General features: G+C 32.8%; 1 protein-coding gene across 3 annotated transcripts in view; it reads left to right on the top strand.

The window, feature by feature from the left end:
- The window catches only part of Hmmr (hyaluronan mediated motility receptor), a 30,129-nt gene that overhangs the window by 1,112 nt on the left and 9,888 nt on the right, over positions 1-19,129 (top strand). The window contains exons 2-12 of one of the 3 annotated variants that reach the window (XM_076856365.1): positions 1,420-1,518; positions 1,960-2,039; positions 3,754-3,801; positions 5,301-5,489; positions 6,514-6,600; positions 6,765-6,865; positions 14,205-14,279; positions 14,407-14,582; positions 15,033-15,178; positions 16,648-16,862; positions 18,873-18,989. In XM_076856365.1, the coding sequence (XP_076712480.1) occupies positions 1,420-1,518; positions 1,960-2,039; positions 3,754-3,801; positions 5,301-5,489; positions 6,514-6,600; positions 6,765-6,865; positions 14,205-14,279; positions 14,407-14,582; positions 15,033-15,178; positions 16,648-16,862; positions 18,873-18,989 (1,333 nt within the window). Of the gene's footprint in view, positions 1-1,419; positions 1,519-1,959; positions 2,040-3,753; positions 3,802-5,300; positions 5,490-6,513; positions 6,601-6,764; positions 6,866-14,204; positions 14,280-14,406; positions 14,583-15,029; positions 15,179-16,647; positions 16,863-18,872; positions 18,990-19,129 lie in introns of all 3 variants that reach the window. The other 2 variants (XM_076856366.1, XM_076856364.1) reach the window with 2 other exon arrangements.

The raw sequence follows: 19,129 nt of genomic DNA, 5'->3' as shown, positions 1-19,129 counted from the left end.
CAATTTCCTTATCTATAAATTAACATGTAAAGTTTTTGTAAGGATTGAATAAAATAATATCTCTAACCTGTTTAGCACAATGGTGGCATTTAGTAAATACTAAAAATTTCTACTTGTTATTAGTGCAATTGCTTTCTGTCTCTGCTTTCCAATTGTAGTTGATATCATCTATACATGTTGATATTAGCCAGAGATATATTATTACTCTAAATTTTTATTACAGACTCTTTTTTAAAAAATTTTTAAATTTGTTTTAATTAGTTATACATGACAGTAGAATGCATTTATGCACTTTTGATATACATAGATGGGATGTAATTTCTCATTTTTCTGAGTGTATATGTTTTAGAATCATATTGGTCATGTAGTCACACGTACACACACACACACACACACACACAATAATGTCTGTTTCATTCTACTATCTTTCCTATCCCCAAATCCCCTCCCCTCCCCTCCTATCACTTCCATCTACCTAATCTAAGGAAATGCTGTTCTTCTCTAGTTCCCCCCTGCCTTTTTCTGAATTAGCATTCACATACTAGAGAACACGTTTGGCCTTTGGTTTTGTGGGATTTGGGATTGGCTTATTTCGCTTAGCACGATATTCTCCAGCTCCAACTATTTACTGGCAAATGCCATAATTTTACTCTTCTTTTACTATTTTTCTTCTTTAAAGCTGAGTAGTATTCCATTAAGTATATATACTAAGGCTAGATCACTTTAGTTATGATTCCTAGAATCGCATGGTATTTATCTTAGTGACTCTATTTGAAGACAGTTGATACCAAATATTTTATTTTGTATATTTAGTTCTTAACAACAAAACTATGGGCTGGATTCAGGGGCCCACGCCTGTTGTAATCCCAGTTACTTATAAGGTTGAGGTAACAGCATCATTAATATACAGTATATATTAATGTATAAGTTGTCAGCCTGGGCAACTTAGTGAGACTGTCTTTAAAAAAAAAAAAAGTCAGGGGGGACTGTCTTTTTGTTGTTGTTGTTGATGGACACAATACCTTTATTTTATATATTTTATGTGGTGCAGAGGATCGAACCCAGGGCCTCGCACGCGCTAGGCGAGCACTCTACCACTGAGCCACAATCCCAGCCCCAGGGGAGTCTTTCTTTAAAAATGTGTGGGGGGTGGGTGCTGAGGATGTAGCTCAGTGGTACTGCAAAAAATAAGAACAACAAAATCGTATGATTTTTCTTCCTTTGACCCAGTCTATAGAAAAGGCAAGATTAGGATATTGTTCTTCATCATTTCAAGTAGGTGCTATTGTTACGCTTACAGAAACAAAGAATCCAATCATAAATGGCATTTTTACACTTATATTCACATTATCATGACATGGTTTTAACTTCACATCATAAATAATATTATATAACACACTGATACTTTGTGTTTTCTAGGCTGTGCACCATCTCCAGGTGCTTATGATGTTAACACTTCAGAAATATCTAAAGGACCGGTATCCTTTCAGAAATCACAGAGATTTAAAAAACAAAAAGGTAATGGGCCCCAAAATAAAACAATGGTTATATTATTTTATAAGTTTTAAAGTTATAAATGACAATATTTAAATTTAAAGTTGCTGTTGCATCTCAAAAGATATAAAACTAGAATTATATTTACACTTTCTTGGTGGATTTATGAAAGGATCAGATACAAAATAATGTTTTCATCATCATACTGTATATTAAGCAATATACTCTAGATATGTAATTTTCTCTTTGGTTATTTCCTTAACCTTTCTCTTAGAGAATATTAGGAAAATGAGAAAGGTTTTTAGATGTATAAATATTGTACAATTAATTATTTAGAAATATATTATCAAGAAAAGAATAACTTTATATTGCCGTGTTTTTAGTTGCAGTAATATAGAAATTGTGTTTTGTGTGGTAGAAACATGTAAATACTAACTATGATTGGTACAATTCATTTTTCTGCAGAATCTCAACAAAATCTTAGTGTTGACAAAGATAGTACCATGCCTTCTTCAGCTAAAAAAGCTAAGACTTTGAGATTAAAGGTGAGGAGCTTTTACTAACATCTGGCTTATCAATTATCATTGAAAACATATCCAAAGGGTATTATATGTAATTAGAATGAGTTATAAGTATAAATCAAAATTATAATTAAATCTGTAAATAGATGGAATAAGTTATCATTAGGACTCTTTCAAGTTTTATATTCTACCTAGGACTTTACTAAATCTATATTTAAATGTGCCCTTAGTTCACAATTACAAAATGATTACTATTTTTCTGTCATTTCTATAAACTATATGATACTTTCATTAATTACTGCCACTTGAATTGTATAGGTTTTTTTTTTTGTAGTATTTTGAGAAAACTATAGTTCTAACCACACAAGTATGTGTAGAACTCCCAAATAATAGACTTTCTAATACAAAATAATATCAGTTTAAAAATTAATAAAACATGAGATTGGTGTGCCTTCCCCTCAATGTAGAAACAAATAAACAGATTTTATTTAAGATGTTTTCTTCCAGGTTGTGAGGGAAATGGGAAAAAAATAAGGAGAGAAATGAATTACAGTAGATGGGGTAGAGAGAGAAGATGGGAGGAGAGGGGAGGGGGGATAGTAGAGGATAGAAAAGGTAGCAGAATACAACAGTTACTAATATGGTATTATGTAAAAATGTGGATGTGTAACCGATGTGATTCTGCAATCTTTGTAATGTCTTGAATAACCAATAAAAAAAAATAAAATAATAAAAAAAAATAAGATGTTTTCTTCCATTTTTAGATGGCACAAATCAATACTGTTTCTAGCTACTACATCAGAAAAGCTGTTGTATATAAAAAGATGTAGTGTGAAATTGTGTGTCTTAGGATAAAGGTAATGAGAAAATCAGATTTTTTTTTTGTACAGGGGATTGAACTTAGGGGCTTAAGGACTAAGTCACATCCCCATCCCTTTAGAGACGGGGTCTCACTGATTTGCTTAGCACCTCACTGTTGCTGAGGCTGGCTTTGAACTCATGATCCTCCTGCTTCAGCCTCCCAAGCCACTGGAATTAAAATTGTGCACCACCACGCCTGATCTTAGAATCAGATTTTATTGTTTACATTTTTCTGTTATTTCTCCGGAATTGCATATTTGAAGTTTAAGTTGATTTTAAAATATTTTTTTCCGTATGAGATTGGATAATCAAAATGTGTTGTTGCTATTTAACATTAGAAGATAGGTAGTCAGTAGTTTATCCATAAACTTCCATTTATCCTGCCCCCCCCACCACCACCCTCAACGGGGCTTCATAGAAATAGCTATTGGCCTATTGGGTTGAAAACTTAAACCTCAAGTATTTTGAGATATTTGGGGAGTGGGGGTACCAGAGAATGAAGTCAGGGGCACTTGACCACTAAGCCACATCTCCAGCCCTGTTTTGTATTTTATTTGGAGACAGGGTCTGAGTTGCTTAGTGTCTTGCTTTTATTGAGTCTGGCTTTGAACTCCTGATCCTCCTGCCTCAGCTTCTTGAGCCACTGGGTTTACAGGTGTGCCCCACCATTCGTGGCTTATTTTGAGATTTTAAGAACCTTTCCTTCACTTAACCAAATAAGTGATCTACAAAATATTTCACAGACTCAGTGAACTCTTTAAAATAGAAATTAACTATTTGGAAAACCCTTAATTTTTTCAGATAGCTAAAAATCAAATTTTACATGATATTTCTTGTGCTTAAGTTTGATTATAATTATTCTTTGGCTTTTAAACAGAAAGAATCTCAAAAGAATGATAAAGATTTGAAGAGACTAGAAAAAGAGGTGAGCGTCACTTTCATTGAAAAGTAAATATGCTGTATTATGGAAAAAGTATCACATCACATACAACTGAGAAACTAAGATTCTGTTGTAGTTTGGGCAATCTGTGTCCATTTATTAAAATTACAATATATGGACAGATGAGTGGGTCAAATATTTATAGTGTGTACTCTTCCTGTATGACATTCTTTGTTAAGACAACATAGCTAGAGAATTAACATGTTGAGCATACAATTCTAGCAGGTTAGATAGACTGTGATGAAGTTATGCTAACTATACTGTCCAATATTGTAGATGCCCCAGGGACATTTTGCCACTGAGCTAAATCCCCAGCCCCAGGGTCTCATTAAGTTTCTGAGGCTGTCCTCAAACTTGAAATCCTCCTATCTCTGTCTCTCAAGTTGCTAGGATTATACGCACGCACCCCTGTGCCCAGCACATGTGGTTGTTTTTAAATTAATCCTGAACAGAACTTAGTTCCTCAGTTGCATTAATCACATTTTAACTGCTCAGTTGCCTCTACTGGGCAGTGCATTTATAACATGGCAGGCATTTGTATGTGCAGTGTTGACCTAAAGAATCCACTTATCTTTCACAATACTAAATTGCTCACTGTACTCTTTGCTTCTCTGCCAGTCTTTTCCGTACTTCCATGACTAACCAGAATGTGGTGGACATGTTCTTTTGCTATATTAAGACTTGCCATTTAATCACAGTCAAATGATATCTTAGAACCAAGAATATACCAAAATAATTGTGAATCTTTCCTCTGGTTGCTTTGATCCCTTTGTATTTAATAATACTGATTGTCATTTTATTGAGGGTACATGTCAATGAGGATACATGCAATTGATACTTAACATCTAAAAACTGAGTCACAGTGAACTAATTGGTGAGTGGTAGTGTCAGGATCAGAACTGATAGCTTGCATAAATTATTTCATTTGGTATAGAATTTTAGGTGCAAAGATTTTCCCTGATCATTTTAAAGTTGTAGGATTTCCTTGTCTCTGGCTTCTACATTTCTGTTGACAAATATTAGGGCTTTTGGGGTCTTTTCTTATTTTGTTTTGTTTAATCTACTAGTTAGTAACGGCAACAGTTATGGCTGATGCCTACTACATTGTACTTGACAGCCTAGTTCTGCCTTCTCAAAATAAGAAAGAGTCCCCATCTCAAACTATAATTAATATTTGTGTAATTAGAACTAGAAAAGAAGAGCTGTAATAGGTAGAAATACTTTTTTAAAGTGAATAGACAGCTTAATTGAATTTGGAAATTTATGACAAAGTTCTTCAGTACTTAAGATGCATGTAGATTTTTACGATTTACAATAAGGTAAATATTATTATTCAAATAACTGATAAAATAAGAATATCTATGAGAGCATGGTGTCAAAACTCATGGTTTTTCTAGAAGCTTTAATGCTTTTGTTACCAGTAGCATTTATTTACATTGGTATTTTATTAGCGAATTATTCATTTATGATCTTGTTTTCTCCAGATTCGTGTCCTTGTCCAGGAGCGTGGTGCTCAAGACAAGAGGATTCAGGATATGGAGAATGAGTTGGAGAAGATGGAAGCAAAGTTAAATGTTGTAGTCAGGGAAAAAACATCTCTCTCCGCAAACAATGCTTCACTGGAAAAACAGCTTATTGACTTAACTAGAACTAATGAACTACTAAAATCTAAGGTATTTGAACCTCATGATAACACTTAAAATCAAATAAATAATAAGCATGTTGAGAAAACTCATTTCTCTTGTTTGGGAATTGGAGGCTCTGTTTGAGCCCTTTTCTTTCTCTGAATGTACCTTAAATATTAATACTTCAAGTAACTAGTGTTTCTCTTTTTTATTAGGTTGTCTGGCACGAGTGGTTATAAACAAACAAGTTACTTTTTGTTTTAATGTCTTCACATTTTCTCACCTCTCATAATCAGCCCCAATTAACATCATCAATAAAAATCACAGACTTTACATTTTGACCTCATTTTAAAGATCTTTCTCTGAAATACATAATAGCATAGCAGCATGCTTCTATCTTTAGTCCTTATGGGAATAAAGTGGGAAATGAATTAATAGAATAAGTAATGTTCAATAAATAATCTGCATTTATCAATATATTGTACTCATGATCTTAAAGAGCTGAACATGATCCTCATATGCTTGTTATAGAAGTTGAGGGAGGATGTAAATCTGTGTTCAGTTTAATAAGAGTCACTAATTCAGAGCCTGTAATGTTCAGGGCTCTTTTCACTTAGAGAGTCAAAGTGCGTTAGACTCAAGCATGGGGAAGGGAGCAGTAACCTGGGCCATTCCCGGGAGCCTTCTGATTTAGTACGCTGGGGACGGAACCGGTATTCTGCATATTTCAGATTTACCAGGTGATTAGTTTTAGTAAGCCAACACATTTCAGTAAATTCTCTTGAAGAGGCAATTTTAGAGGTTTGCTGTGGATTTTACAGCATATAAATGAAAGTAACCACCCAGAGAGTTTCAGAAATAAAACAGAAAGTCACATTATGAAAAGAAAAGGACAAAAACAGTATTAGTATGGAATCAGTAATTATGTTGATCAAAAGCTATTTTCTCTACCAAAGTACAGTATAGGCAAATAATAGCTACAATGATAGGTAGAATAATCAGTATTTAAATGATTTTATATTTGGCATAGCAGAAAATATTTCTCAATTTTTTGCATGTTTATTGTGCTTAGTTTTCGGAAGATGGTAACCAGAAAAATATAAGAATGCTAAGCCTGGAACTGATGAAACTTAGAAACAAAAGAGAAACAAAAATGAGGGTGAGTAGTACCTTTGGTAAATTACTGTGTCTAGATCTAAATATTTCAAATTTCTTTCTTTATTTAGTGATTTTTTTAAAAAAATAAATGACAGTGGAATGCATTACAATTCTTATTACACATATAAGCACTCAAATTTCTTAAAACAAATTTCTCTGGTATAGAGTATGATGGCTAAACAAGAAGGCATGGAAATGAAGCTGCTGGTTACTCAGAAGAATCTGGAAGAGTCTCAGGGAAAAATAGCACAACTTGAGGGGAAACTGTAAGTGAATAAAAGAAATTATTAAGTATAACCAGTTATTTTGTTTTATTTATCTGTTAAGTAAAAACATAAAATGGCACACATTCATTGACTGCCTCATGGTGTTCATATATACATATATATATATGTTTGTGTATATGTATACACGCACACATATTGTGTAATGTTTAAATCAGGTTAAACATATCTATCTTCTCAGTTATTGCAAAAACATACAGAATTTCCCCCCACACTGAGAATAGAAACCCAGGGCACTTTGTCCTGAGCTACAATCTCAGTGCTTTTTTTTAATGTTTATTTTTTAGTTTTATGTGGACACAATACCTTTATTTTTATGTGGTGCTGAGGATCAAGCCCAGTGCTTTATGCATGCTAGGCAAGTAGTCTACTACTGAGCTACAACCCCAGCCCCAGCCCTTTTTGTTTTTTGTTTTCTGATGGTGTCTTATTAAGTTGTTCAGGGCCTCACTAAATTGCTAAGATTAACCTAAGACTTGTGAACCTCCTGTTTCAATCTCCTGATTTTCTGGGATTACAGGTATGCACCACCATGCCTGGCTCTTTCTTCTATTTGAGGTCTACCATATATAATTGTTATCTGTAGTCACCTTGCTGTAAAATAACACATCAGAACTTCTTACTCCTACCTAATGGTAACTTACTACCCGTTGACTAATCTTTCCCCTCTCTGCCTACCCTTACTATTCCTTGCTCTGATAACCATTCTGTTTTCAACTTTATAAGATAAACTTTTTTCAATTCTACTTATGAATGATATTGTGGTATTTTCTTTCTGTGCCAGGCTTGCTTTACTTAACATAATGATATCTAGTTCCATCTATGTTGTCATAATGACAGGATGTCATTCTTCATTATGATTAAACAGTATTCCATGATTTATATGGACCATTTTCTTTATCCATTATTAGTAAATATACAGTTAGGTGTTTTCATTTTCATTCCATTTCTTGTCTATGGTGCATAGTGCTGCAGTAAACATGGTGTATTTGTCTGTTTGTTTGTTTGTTTGTTTTTTTAAGGAGAAACCTACAGTTTTCCATAATGGCTGTACTAATTTATATTCTCACCACCAGTATGCAATGGTTCCCTTTTCTGTACATCACCATAAGCACTTGTTTAATTTTTAATCTTTTTGATGATGGCATTCTTACATGACTAAGTTTTCATTTACTTGACTAGTGATATTGAGCACCTTTTCATATATCTGGTAATCATTCTTATGTCTTCTTTTGAGAAATGTCCATTTGGATCTATTGCCCATTTTTACATCAGATTATTTGGGTTTTTGCTATTGAGATTTTGAAGTTCCTTATATATTCTTGATATCAAAATCTTGTTAGAAGGCCTGGAAATGTAGCACAGTAGTAAGGTACTTGCCTAGCATGCCCAAGGCCAGGAGTTAAATCCCCAGCACCACCAAAAAACAAAACAAATCTTGTTAAATGTATAGTTTGCAAACATTTTCTCTCATTCTGTAGGTTGTCTCTGCATTCTGTTGAGTGTTTCTTTTGCTGTGCAGAAGATTTTTAATTTGATGCAAGCCCATTTGTCTTGTTTACTTTTTTTCTTATGCTTTTGGGGTCTGGTTCAAAAAAATCTTCTCATTCCAATGTCTTAAAACATTTTGTCTGCTTTCTTCTACTAGTTCATTGTTTGAGTCATAAGTTTAATCTTCTATCCATTTTGAGTTGATTTTTATAGCTGGTGAGAGATAAGGTCTAGTTTCACTTTTCTAAATGTAGATACCCATTTTTCCCCATACCATTTATAGAAAAGAGAGTCCTTTCTGCAGTGCTTATTCTTAGCACATTTGTTGACAACCAGTTTGCAGTGGATGTATGGGTTTATTTATGTCTCTTCTAATCCACTGGTCTATGTGTAATTTTATTTCAGTACCTTGCTGTTTTGATTACTGTAACTTTGTAGTATATTTTAAAGTCAGGTAGTGTAATGCCTTTTTTTTAAATTTTTTTTTTATTGGTTGTTCAAAACATTACGAAGCTCTTGACATATCATATTTCATACATTAGATTCAAGTGGGTTATGAACTCCCATTTTTACTCCAAATACAGATTGCAGAATCACATCGGTTACACATCCACAATTTTACATAATGCCCTATTAGTAACTGTTGTATTCTTCTACCTTTCCTATCCTCCACTATCCCCCCTCCCCTCCCCTCCCATCTTCTCTCTCTACCCCATATACTGTAATTCATTTCTCTCCCTGTTTATTTTCCCATTTCCCTCACAACCTCTTATATGTAATTTTGTATAGCAATGAGGGTCTCCCTCCATTTCCATGCAATTTCCCTTTTCTCTCCCTTTCTCTCCCACCTCATGTCTCTGTTTAATGTTAATCTTTTCTTCCTGCTCTTCCTCCCTGCTCTGTTCTTAGTTGCTCTCATTATATCAAAGAAGACATTTGGTATTTGTTTTTTAGGGATTGGCTAGCTTCACTAAGCATAATCTGCTCTAGTGCCATCCGTTCCCTGCAAATTCCATGATTTTGTCATTTTTTAGTGCTGCTTAATACTCCATGGTGTATAAATGCCACATTTTTTTTTTATCCATTCATCTATTGAAGGGCATCTGGGTTGGTTCCACAGTCTAGCTATTGTGAACTGTGCTGCTATGAACATCAATGTGGCAGTATCCCTGTAGTACACTCTTTTAAGGTCTTCAGGGAATAGTCCAAGAAGGGCAATAGCTGGGTCAAATGGTGGTTCCATTCCCAGCTTTCCCAAGAATCTCCATACTGCTTTCCAAATTGGCCACACCAATTTGCAGTCCCACCAGCAATGTACAAGAGTACCCTTTTCCCCACAGCACTTGTTGTTGTTTGACTTCATAATGGCTGCCAATCTTGTCTTTTCATTTCTTTTCAATTCTCTTATTCCCCCTTCCTTGAATTCTACCTGCTTACTCTCATTCTCTTTAGTGACTTCTTCCCTTCCCTTCTAATACCTTTCCTCCCAAGCATCAAAAGACTACAGTGTAATGCCTTTTTGTGTTCTGCTCTTTTTGTGCAAGATTGCTTTGACAATTTGGGGCGGGGGGTTGTGGTTTCTTGGAATTTTTAGGATAATTTTTTGTAGTTTAGTAAAGAATGCTATGGTATTTTGACAGGGATGATATTAAATCTGTAGATCACTTTGGGTAATATGGACATTTTAACAATATTAAGTCTGCCAATCCTAGAGCATGAGATGTCTTTCCAATTTTTTGTATCTTCTTCAATTTCTTTCATCAGGGCCTTATAATTTTCACTGTAGAAATATTTTATATCTTAGATTAAATTTATTCCTTAAATTTTTTTGTAGCTATCATAAATGAAATTGCTTTCATGATTTCTCTCTTTCATGTAGTAAACGATTAGGGAGTAATATTGATACCTATTTTTGGATGTTGAGTTTGTATCATGCAACTTCTCTAATTTAAATTTTTGGTGGAGCCTTTGTAGTTTTCTATATGTGAGATCATGTCATCTACAGACAATGAAAGTTTGACTTTATGTTATCCAGTCTGGATGTGTTTTATTTCTTTTTACTGCTCTAGTTAGTACTTCTAGTACTACTTTGATTGAAAGTGGGCATCCCTATCTTTTTCTGGATCTTAGAAAGCTTTGAACTTTTCCCAGTATGCTCACTGTTGGCTTATTATAAATGGACTTTATATAAAGTCCATTTATAATAAGTACATTTTTTATAACTCATTTGTTCAGCATTTTTTAATCATGAAATGTTGAAGGTTTTTTTGGTTTTTAAATTTTTTTGGTTGATGCTAGGGATCAAGCCCACGTGCATGCTAGGTTGGCATTCTTCCACCGAGTACATCCTACATCCCAAGTTGTTTTTTGTTTGATTGACTGATTGTTTTTCATGGTACTGAGGATTGAACCAAGGGCCTCAGGTGCAAGGCAAGCACTGCACTGCTGAGACATAACCCCAATCCCAACTCCTCTTTATTTTGAGACAGGATCTCACTAAGTTGTGAAGGCTGGCCTCACACTTGGGATTCTTTCATCTCAGCTTCCCAAATAGCTGAGATTAAAATTATAATGTCACCATGCCTAATGGCTTGAATTTTATTAGATAACTTTTCTCTTTCTCTTGAAATGATGATGTGGTTTTTATCCTATGTTTTCTTGATATGGTTTGTCATACTTATTGATTTGCTTCTGCTACACCATCCTTGTATACCTAGGAAGAATCCTACTTTATCATGGTGAATAATCTGAATAATCTTTCTAACATGCTACAGATTTTGTTGACAGTTTTGTATGTGTGTAGTGTATGTACCAGGGATGGAACCCACGGGCACTTTACCACTGAGCTACATCTCAACCTTTCTTATTTTTTGATTTTGAGACAAGACTGCTGAGGATCTGGCTAAGTTGCTGAGCCTAGCCTCAAACTTGGAATCAGCTTGCCTCAGCTTCCCAAGTTGCTAGAATTACAGCATGCACCATCAGGCTCAGCTGTGCTATAAATTCTGTTTGCTAATATTTTGCTGAAGATTTTTATGTCTATGTCCATGAGGATTTGGGCTTGTAGGATTTTTGTTGTTGTTGTTGTTGTTGCGGGGGTGGTAAGGATACCAGGGATTAAACTGTGGGGCTTTCAACCACTGAGCCACATCCCCAGCCCTGTTTTGTATTTTATTTAGAGACAGGGTTTCACTGAGTTGCTTAGCACCTCGCTTTGGCTGAGGCTGACTTTAAACTCGAAATCCTCCTTCCCCAGCCTCCTGAGCCACTGAGATTACAGGCCTGTGCCACTGTACCTGGCTACAGTTTTTTTTTTTATTGTTGTGTTCTTGTCTGGTTTGCATATCAGGGTAATCCTGTCTCCATTTAATATGTTTGAAAGAATATCTTCCTCGTCAATGTGTGAGAATAATTTAAGGAAGAACTGATACCAGTTCTTCCTTAAATGTTTGGTCGAACACAGCATTGAATTGTATGATTGGGGCTTTTCTTGGATGGGACACTTTTCTTTATTGTTTCAGTCTTGTAATTGATCTGTTCAGGTTTTCTATTTCTTCATTATTCAATCTTGTTAAGCTGAATGTGTCCAAGAAGTCATCCATTTCTTCCAGGTTGTCAAATTTGGCTTATAGTTGTTCGTAATAATCTCCATTGAGTTTTTTGTGTATCTACTGTGTCAATTGTAGCATACCCCTTTCATTTTATTTATGACATAAATGTATTTGATTTTATTTGAGTCTTCTGGTTTCTTTTTTTTAATATTTATTCTTAAATTTTAGGTGGACACAATATCTTTATTTTACATTTATTTGATACTGAGGATCGAACCCAGTGCCTTATACATGCTAGGCGAGCACTCTACCACTGAGCCACAACCCCAGCCCCTGGTTTCTTTTTTTAAACTAGACTGAGAGTTTGTCAATTTTTAAAATCTTTTCAAAGAACCAACATTCCTTTTCTTTATCTTCTGTATTTTATTTAGTTTCTGTTTCATTGATTTTCACTCTGATCTTTATTATTTCTTTCCTTCTACTAATTTTGTGTTCATTCTAGTTTTTTTGCTTTGGGGAGATGCAGCCATAGGTTGTTAGCAGTTCTTCGCTGGCTTTTCTAAGCAAATTATTCCTTAGTCAGATTTTAATCTTTCCTCAACACTTATCACTTCCTTAATTTTCCTGTTTCTCTCTCTCTTTTTTTTTCAATCCTCCATGGTTTATATAGGAAGCCCACACTGGGGTCCAGGAGTATGCTTGTATTTATTTATTTTTGTGGTGCTGGGAATTAAACCCAGGGCCCTGTGTATGCTAGGTAAGCACTCTGTCACTGAGCTACACTTCAGTCCTCCCTATTTCTCTTAAGTGACAGTGAACCCTAATCATTCTCAAACATTTAATGCTAGAAAGTTATATGAATGTAGTACTTTTGTCCCATCTTCAGTAGCAATGATAAGGAAATGCTTATGATCTTCCCATTAGCGTAATCTTACGGAGATGGTAGTCGGAATTGAATATTCCTTTTTTATAATTACTTCTGTAATTTACATATAATAAATGCACGGATCTTAAATATTCAGGTTGATAACTTTTGACAGTTATATACATTTTTGTGACCATTAACCAAATAACAGAGAATATTTCCATTCACTCAGAAAGTTACTTTCATCCCCCTCGTTACCTGACTGCTACCTGTGTAATGCTACTTTCTATTTTACATCATAAATTTGAGAAGTTTGTTATAGTATGGGTTGGGGGCTTCTTTTGTATGACATAATTTTTCACAATTCATCAATGTATGCTCTTCTTCCTTTTTATTTCTGAGTAACATTCTATTCTATGAATATATCTCTATTTGTTTACGCTTCTTTTCACCATTTTAGGTCTTTTTAAAAGTTTCTTACTCTGAAGAAGACTACTATAAACATACATTTTTGTGGATATTTATTTGTACTTTTCATGTGTAAATATCTAGAAGTGGAATTCTTGGGTCATAGGGTAATATATAACGTTTAAAAAAAAAAAACTCAAAGTTGTTGTTATCATTTATACCCCCACTAGCAAGGTGGTTCTATATTTCTAACACCATTTGATGTATCCTGTTTACTTTGGCCTTTTTAATGGATTTGAAGTGGTAATTTGTAACTTTGTTACTATGAACCTTGAATATCTTTCTGTGTACTTATAAATCATTTCTACATCTTCTGTTGTGAAATGTCTAGTTAAGTCTTTTGTTCATTTCTTAAATTAGGTTGTTAAGAAGAGTTGAACATATAAATAATTGAATGCCAGATAGCCTGAAACAAAAGTTTTATGACACTCAAAATACTATTTGGGTGGGTAAGGAAACCAAGAAAGCTACAAAATAAGATTATGTCTTTGATTTGGGATGTTGTGAGATGATTCTCATTATCATAGCTCTTTTGTCACAGCACCTTTGAAAATCTTTTTTACTTAAGTAAAATCATTAGTCTCCCGCTTGCATATAAATTGTCAACCTGAGAAGTAAGTCACTCTTAATGATTAAGAATTTGAACTCTGCAGTCACTTGCCTAATACAACAGTATCTTATACATAGTAAGCATTATGTGCAATTATTTTTTTTTATTGGTTGCTCAAAACATTACAATGATCTTGACATATCATATTTCATACATTTGATTCAAGTGGTGTATGAATTCTTATTTTTACCACATGTCCAGATTGCAGGATCACATTGGTTATACATCCACATTTATACATACTGCCATACTAGTGTCTCTTGTATTCTGCCGCCTTTCCTATCCCATTGCTATATGTGCAATTATTAAATAAACTAACATCCAATTTTTTTTTAGTGTTTCAATAGAGAAAGAAAAGATTGATGAAAAATCTGAAACAGAGAAACTCTTAGAATACATCGAAGAAATTAGGTAATATGAAAAAGTAGCTTAATATTTAACCTTATTTTGTTAAACACTGATGAATACATCATTTTCATCTTTTTGCTGTTTCCATGTGCCTAAAAAGATATGCTCTTTTTCAATATTTTTAATGTAGTTGTGCATCAGATCAAGTGGAAAAATATAAGCTAGATATTGCCCAGTTAGAAGAACATGTGAAAGAGAAGAATCATGAAATTTTAATCCTTAAGCAGTCTATTGAGGAAAATGTTATCTTGTCTAAACAAGTAGAAGACCTGAATGCTAAATGTGAGCTGCTTGAAAGAGAAAAAGGTATTATTGTGTTTATAGTTAGTGCATTATTGTATTTAAGAAAAGCACTGCTATGTCAAAACAACTTTTTTAAAATTATGTAATCAACAACAGAAAACCTTATTCTGTATTTGAAATTTTTTTTATAATGTTTATTCTCTATTTCAGTATGTTGCTTTTTTTGATAGAAAAAGAAACAATTGTGCAGTTCATGACTTCCCTTGACTGGCTATTTAAAATTGGTAGATAACATAGAACTAGTTTTGAGGGTTTTGTTATATAGCATACAATGTATGTTATATGTTGTAATAATTGTACAAGCTTCATAATTTTTTGATTTTTTCCTTTGAAAATATTTGGTCTGTGAATTGTGCTAAACACCAGCATAATGAAGTATTTGGGGTATCTAGGTTTTTTTTAATGATGTTTGTATATTGTTACAGTATTTTAAATGTTTTCCTTTTATAGAAGACCTTCTCAGCAGGAAAACGGAAAGGGATGAAAGTCTAAATGCAGAGATGCAAAACTTAAAAGAGAAGCTTATTCTGGAAAAACAAGAACATGAAAGACTACAACAAAAAGAGTTGCAAATTGAGTCACTTCTCCAACAAGAGAAAGTAATTAACTGCAATGTTTTTTTAAATTAAAGAATGCTTATTATGTGTCATAAATTTTACTGTCAGAAAACTTTGTTATATATCCTTTGATCCAACAATTCTAATTTTAAAATCTAATCCTGAGGAAATGACCATGGATATTCTGAAGACTTAGCCATACACCTTCACAATGTGTTCACTATGGGGTTATTAATAATGTGAAAAAAATTAAAATAGAGATGTAGCAAAGTAGGGATCATTTAACATTGCTTTCCTATTACATTTTTGTATTTGAAGCCCATGTAGACATTTAGAGTTGTCTTTAGAAGAATATCTTACTACAGGAAAAATATAATTATAAAATTTAGATTACATGAATAACATTACGTGTGTGTGTGTGAGAGAGAGAGAGAGAGAGAGAGAGAGAGAGAGAGACAAAGAGAAAACAGTCCACTAAACTATAGTGCAGAAATAGATAATTCTCCCTATCTTATAAACATGAAAGATGCTCCATCTCAGTAGTAATCAAGGAAATGGAAATAAAATTTTTCCATTTACAAGATTGGTGAAAATTAAAACATTTAATAATGTAAAATATTGGTAATGGTTGAGACAATTGGTACTTACATGCATTGATGTGAAGTAGTATATATTTGGTTAACCTACAACAAAAGAAATAGAACACATTGAGTTAGAAAGATCTCAACTATCTATGATTTTTTTATAAAGACCTTTACATATGTCCAAAAAATATGTATGTGTATGTATAAATATATTGACAAAGACCAGAAGGCATACATGTTCCAAACTAATAGATGTTTCTGGGCAGAGACAACTAAAGTTGGGGTGGGAAATAGTCAAAGATAATAGTCACTTTCTTTGTAATGTTAGAATGTTTTTCACAATGATGATGTGTTTATATAATTGATGTACTATATAGCTTAAAGTATTTTATATAATGTTGAAATCATAAAATACTTTTATATAGTATTATAGGAGAAAAGTATACATAAAAACCAGTTGTAAAACAGATATAAATATAATTTTAGTTTTATAAGTTTATGTGTATGTTGCATAGAAAAAAAAAGCCTGAAATGAAAGTTGCCACAGTGTTAAGATGTGGAAAATAGCTCATGAAAAAAGTTTGTGTTTGTGTATGTATGTTTATGTTTATTTTATTTATATATAATATATATAGTCCTGGGGATTGAACCCAGAGGCACTTTACCTTTGAGACAGGATGTCACTGAGTTGTTTAGGGTCTCAGCCCCCCGAGTTACTGGGATTACAGGCATATGCCACTATGCCCAGCTATATATCTATATTTTTTAATGTTATTTTGAAACTCTTAAATTTAGTTTTCATGCATATATATATATATATATATATATATATATATATATATATATATATATATATTTTTTTTGTCTCTTCATAAAACCTAAGAATGCCATTTCAAATTATTTTGTTGGTTATCTTTTTGGATATAGGAATTATCTTCTAGTCTTCAGCAGAAGCTATTTTTTTATCAAGAAGAAATGATTAAAGAAAGAACTCTTTTTAAGGAAGAATTAAAGCTTGCACTGGAAGAACTAGATCTAGTTCAGCAAAAGGAAGAACAAACTGAAAGACTGGTCAAACAGTTGGAAGAGGAAACAAAAACTACAGCAGAAGAACTAAAACTCCTAGAAGAACAGTTGAAAGAGTTTGTATTAATAGTGTACCTCTTATTTATATATGATTTGAGATGTTTAAAATTATTTCCTGGTTTATTTTTTAAGATTCTCACCTCAATTGTGAAATTGAAATTACTTTTCAAGAAGGAATAGACAGAGACAAAGTCTATACATGCAAAGAATGTCTGTGCAAGCCAATATGACAGCTAAAATAAAATGTATTGTTCCTTCTTAAATTTTTAAGGCCAGAAGTAGTTTTAGTTAACAGATGGCAGAAGCTTTGTGCTATTTTACTACTCTTATGTATTCTAAAAGTCACTGTACATCAGCTTTACAGTGATGAGTTTAGGGGAAAAAAAACTAATAACTCTACCCTTTAATAATAAAATGGATTGCATTTTTTTATCTATGTGTACATCAATTTACATAGTGTAAGTTGTGCTTTTCATTACATTTCATGAGGCAGCAATCAAAAAACAAAATGGGGAAAAAACACCAGAAATGGAAAACATTAAAAAATAAGAAATTTATCAAAGGAAAAAATCTGAGATCTCATTTTGGTTTTTGACTCTAATTTTATATTCCTTTCATTATATTATACCTCTTTCACCACTTTATGTATTTATATTAAAATATCCATTTTGATTCTGGAATTTGAATTGCAAATCCTTGGGAACTCATTACTAAAACATTTTATTAGTAAGGAACCATGGATTAGATATGAACCTATATTATTATAGTAAATCTCCCACTTTTTCTTGTTGGATTTTTTTGTTATTAATCTCTTTTCTATTTTTTTATGATTGGTGATGGCAAAGAACACTTAAGAGTTTATACCTGTTTTTTTTGGAAACAGTACAAAAGTATAACTAGGGGGATTGTTCTGTACTGCTCCCAGTCTTAAAGAACAGGAACCTTAAGAAACTGAGTAGATATCAATTTCACAGAGGATAGTTGAGACATTTATCCTAAAGACAAAGAACTCTGGTGTAGCATTCAAGACATAAGAATTTTATTACTGCATCTGTTAACTAACTGTCTGATTCTGAGCAAAACATCATTTAGTTTCTGTCATTTTCTATAAAATAAAGAAATTTAATTATAAGATTATCTCTAGGGTCTCTCCTAGACTAGAAATTTCAGGCTTAGGAAAAAATCAACTAAGGGTTGAAAGTAATTTCTCTAAAGGATAAGGAAGAAAATGTTTTTATTACAAACCCTTTAGTAACATTTGATAGCTTTTGCTGTGATGTGTATATTTTAAAAATCTAAACTCATTGCTTAATGAACCTGATTAACTATTTATCTTATTTCAGTGTCCTACTTAGTTTGTAAATACACAATGCTTATTACAGTTTTACTTTTGTATATTCTTTAAAAGGTTTCTCATAAGCTCAGATAACTATGTAAAAACTTTTTCACCATTTTGATAATCTATCATGAATATTTCAAAAAATTCTGTGATTTATAATATATAAAGATGACTTAATTTATTTTGTCAATATAAAATAATCCATTTAAGTGTTGAATTTTTTATAACAATTAATTATGTGGATTAATCATATAATCAGAATAATCCACAGAATCTTACGACTCTTTTTCCAAAAGAACTTTTAAAATGAAGTGTTTAACTATATTTAGTATTAGTGTCTAAGTGCAGAGAATGAAACTTGAGTAAATCTGGGTACTTTTTAACTTGTAATTTTGGGCTTTTGTTGTTAAGATTTTGCATTAGGGCTTTTACTTACCTCCTGTCCCCCAAATTTTAAACACCCACTTAAGTGCATATGGTATGAAAAAAGGAATTTAGTAATGCATAAATTTGGATGAAAAAGAGTAAAATAAGAGCAGAAGAAATAAGATGAAGCCAGTACTCTTAGTACAGTAAATAAAAATATGAGAATTAGGCCATAAACTCTAAACTAATGCAGGTCCTGCAAAGATGAAGATAGGAGTTGTATGATTCACATTTCCTATGTATTCTCTTTCTTAATGATCTGTTGTTAGCGTTTTATCTTCTAAATTTTTCTTTTTCTTAGGAAGGAAGCTGAAATGGAGAAAAATGATGCTGCTCACATGCAGGCCACCCTAATTTTGCAGGAAAGGTATAATAGTACAGTGCAAAACCTTGGAGATGTTACTGCTCAATTTGAAAGGTATTTTTCTTAGGAGCCTTTACTCTCAAATATAATGTGAGCAGGGAGAAGTGTTTATCTACAGAAATCTGTGAACAAAGTAATCACACAAAGGATGGCTGGTACTACTTTAAATTATTTTTGTTGTTGTTTTGTTTTGT

Source organism: Callospermophilus lateralis, chromosome 5 (genome assembly GCF_048772815.1).
Source record: "Callospermophilus lateralis isolate mCalLat2 chromosome 5, mCalLat2.hap1, whole genome shotgun sequence".
In the NCBI taxonomy this organism is placed as follows: domain Eukaryota; kingdom Metazoa; phylum Chordata; class Mammalia; order Rodentia; family Sciuridae; genus Callospermophilus; species Callospermophilus lateralis.
Note: the sequence above shows the minus strand (reverse complement) of the source record. Positions and strands in the feature narration are given on the sequence as shown.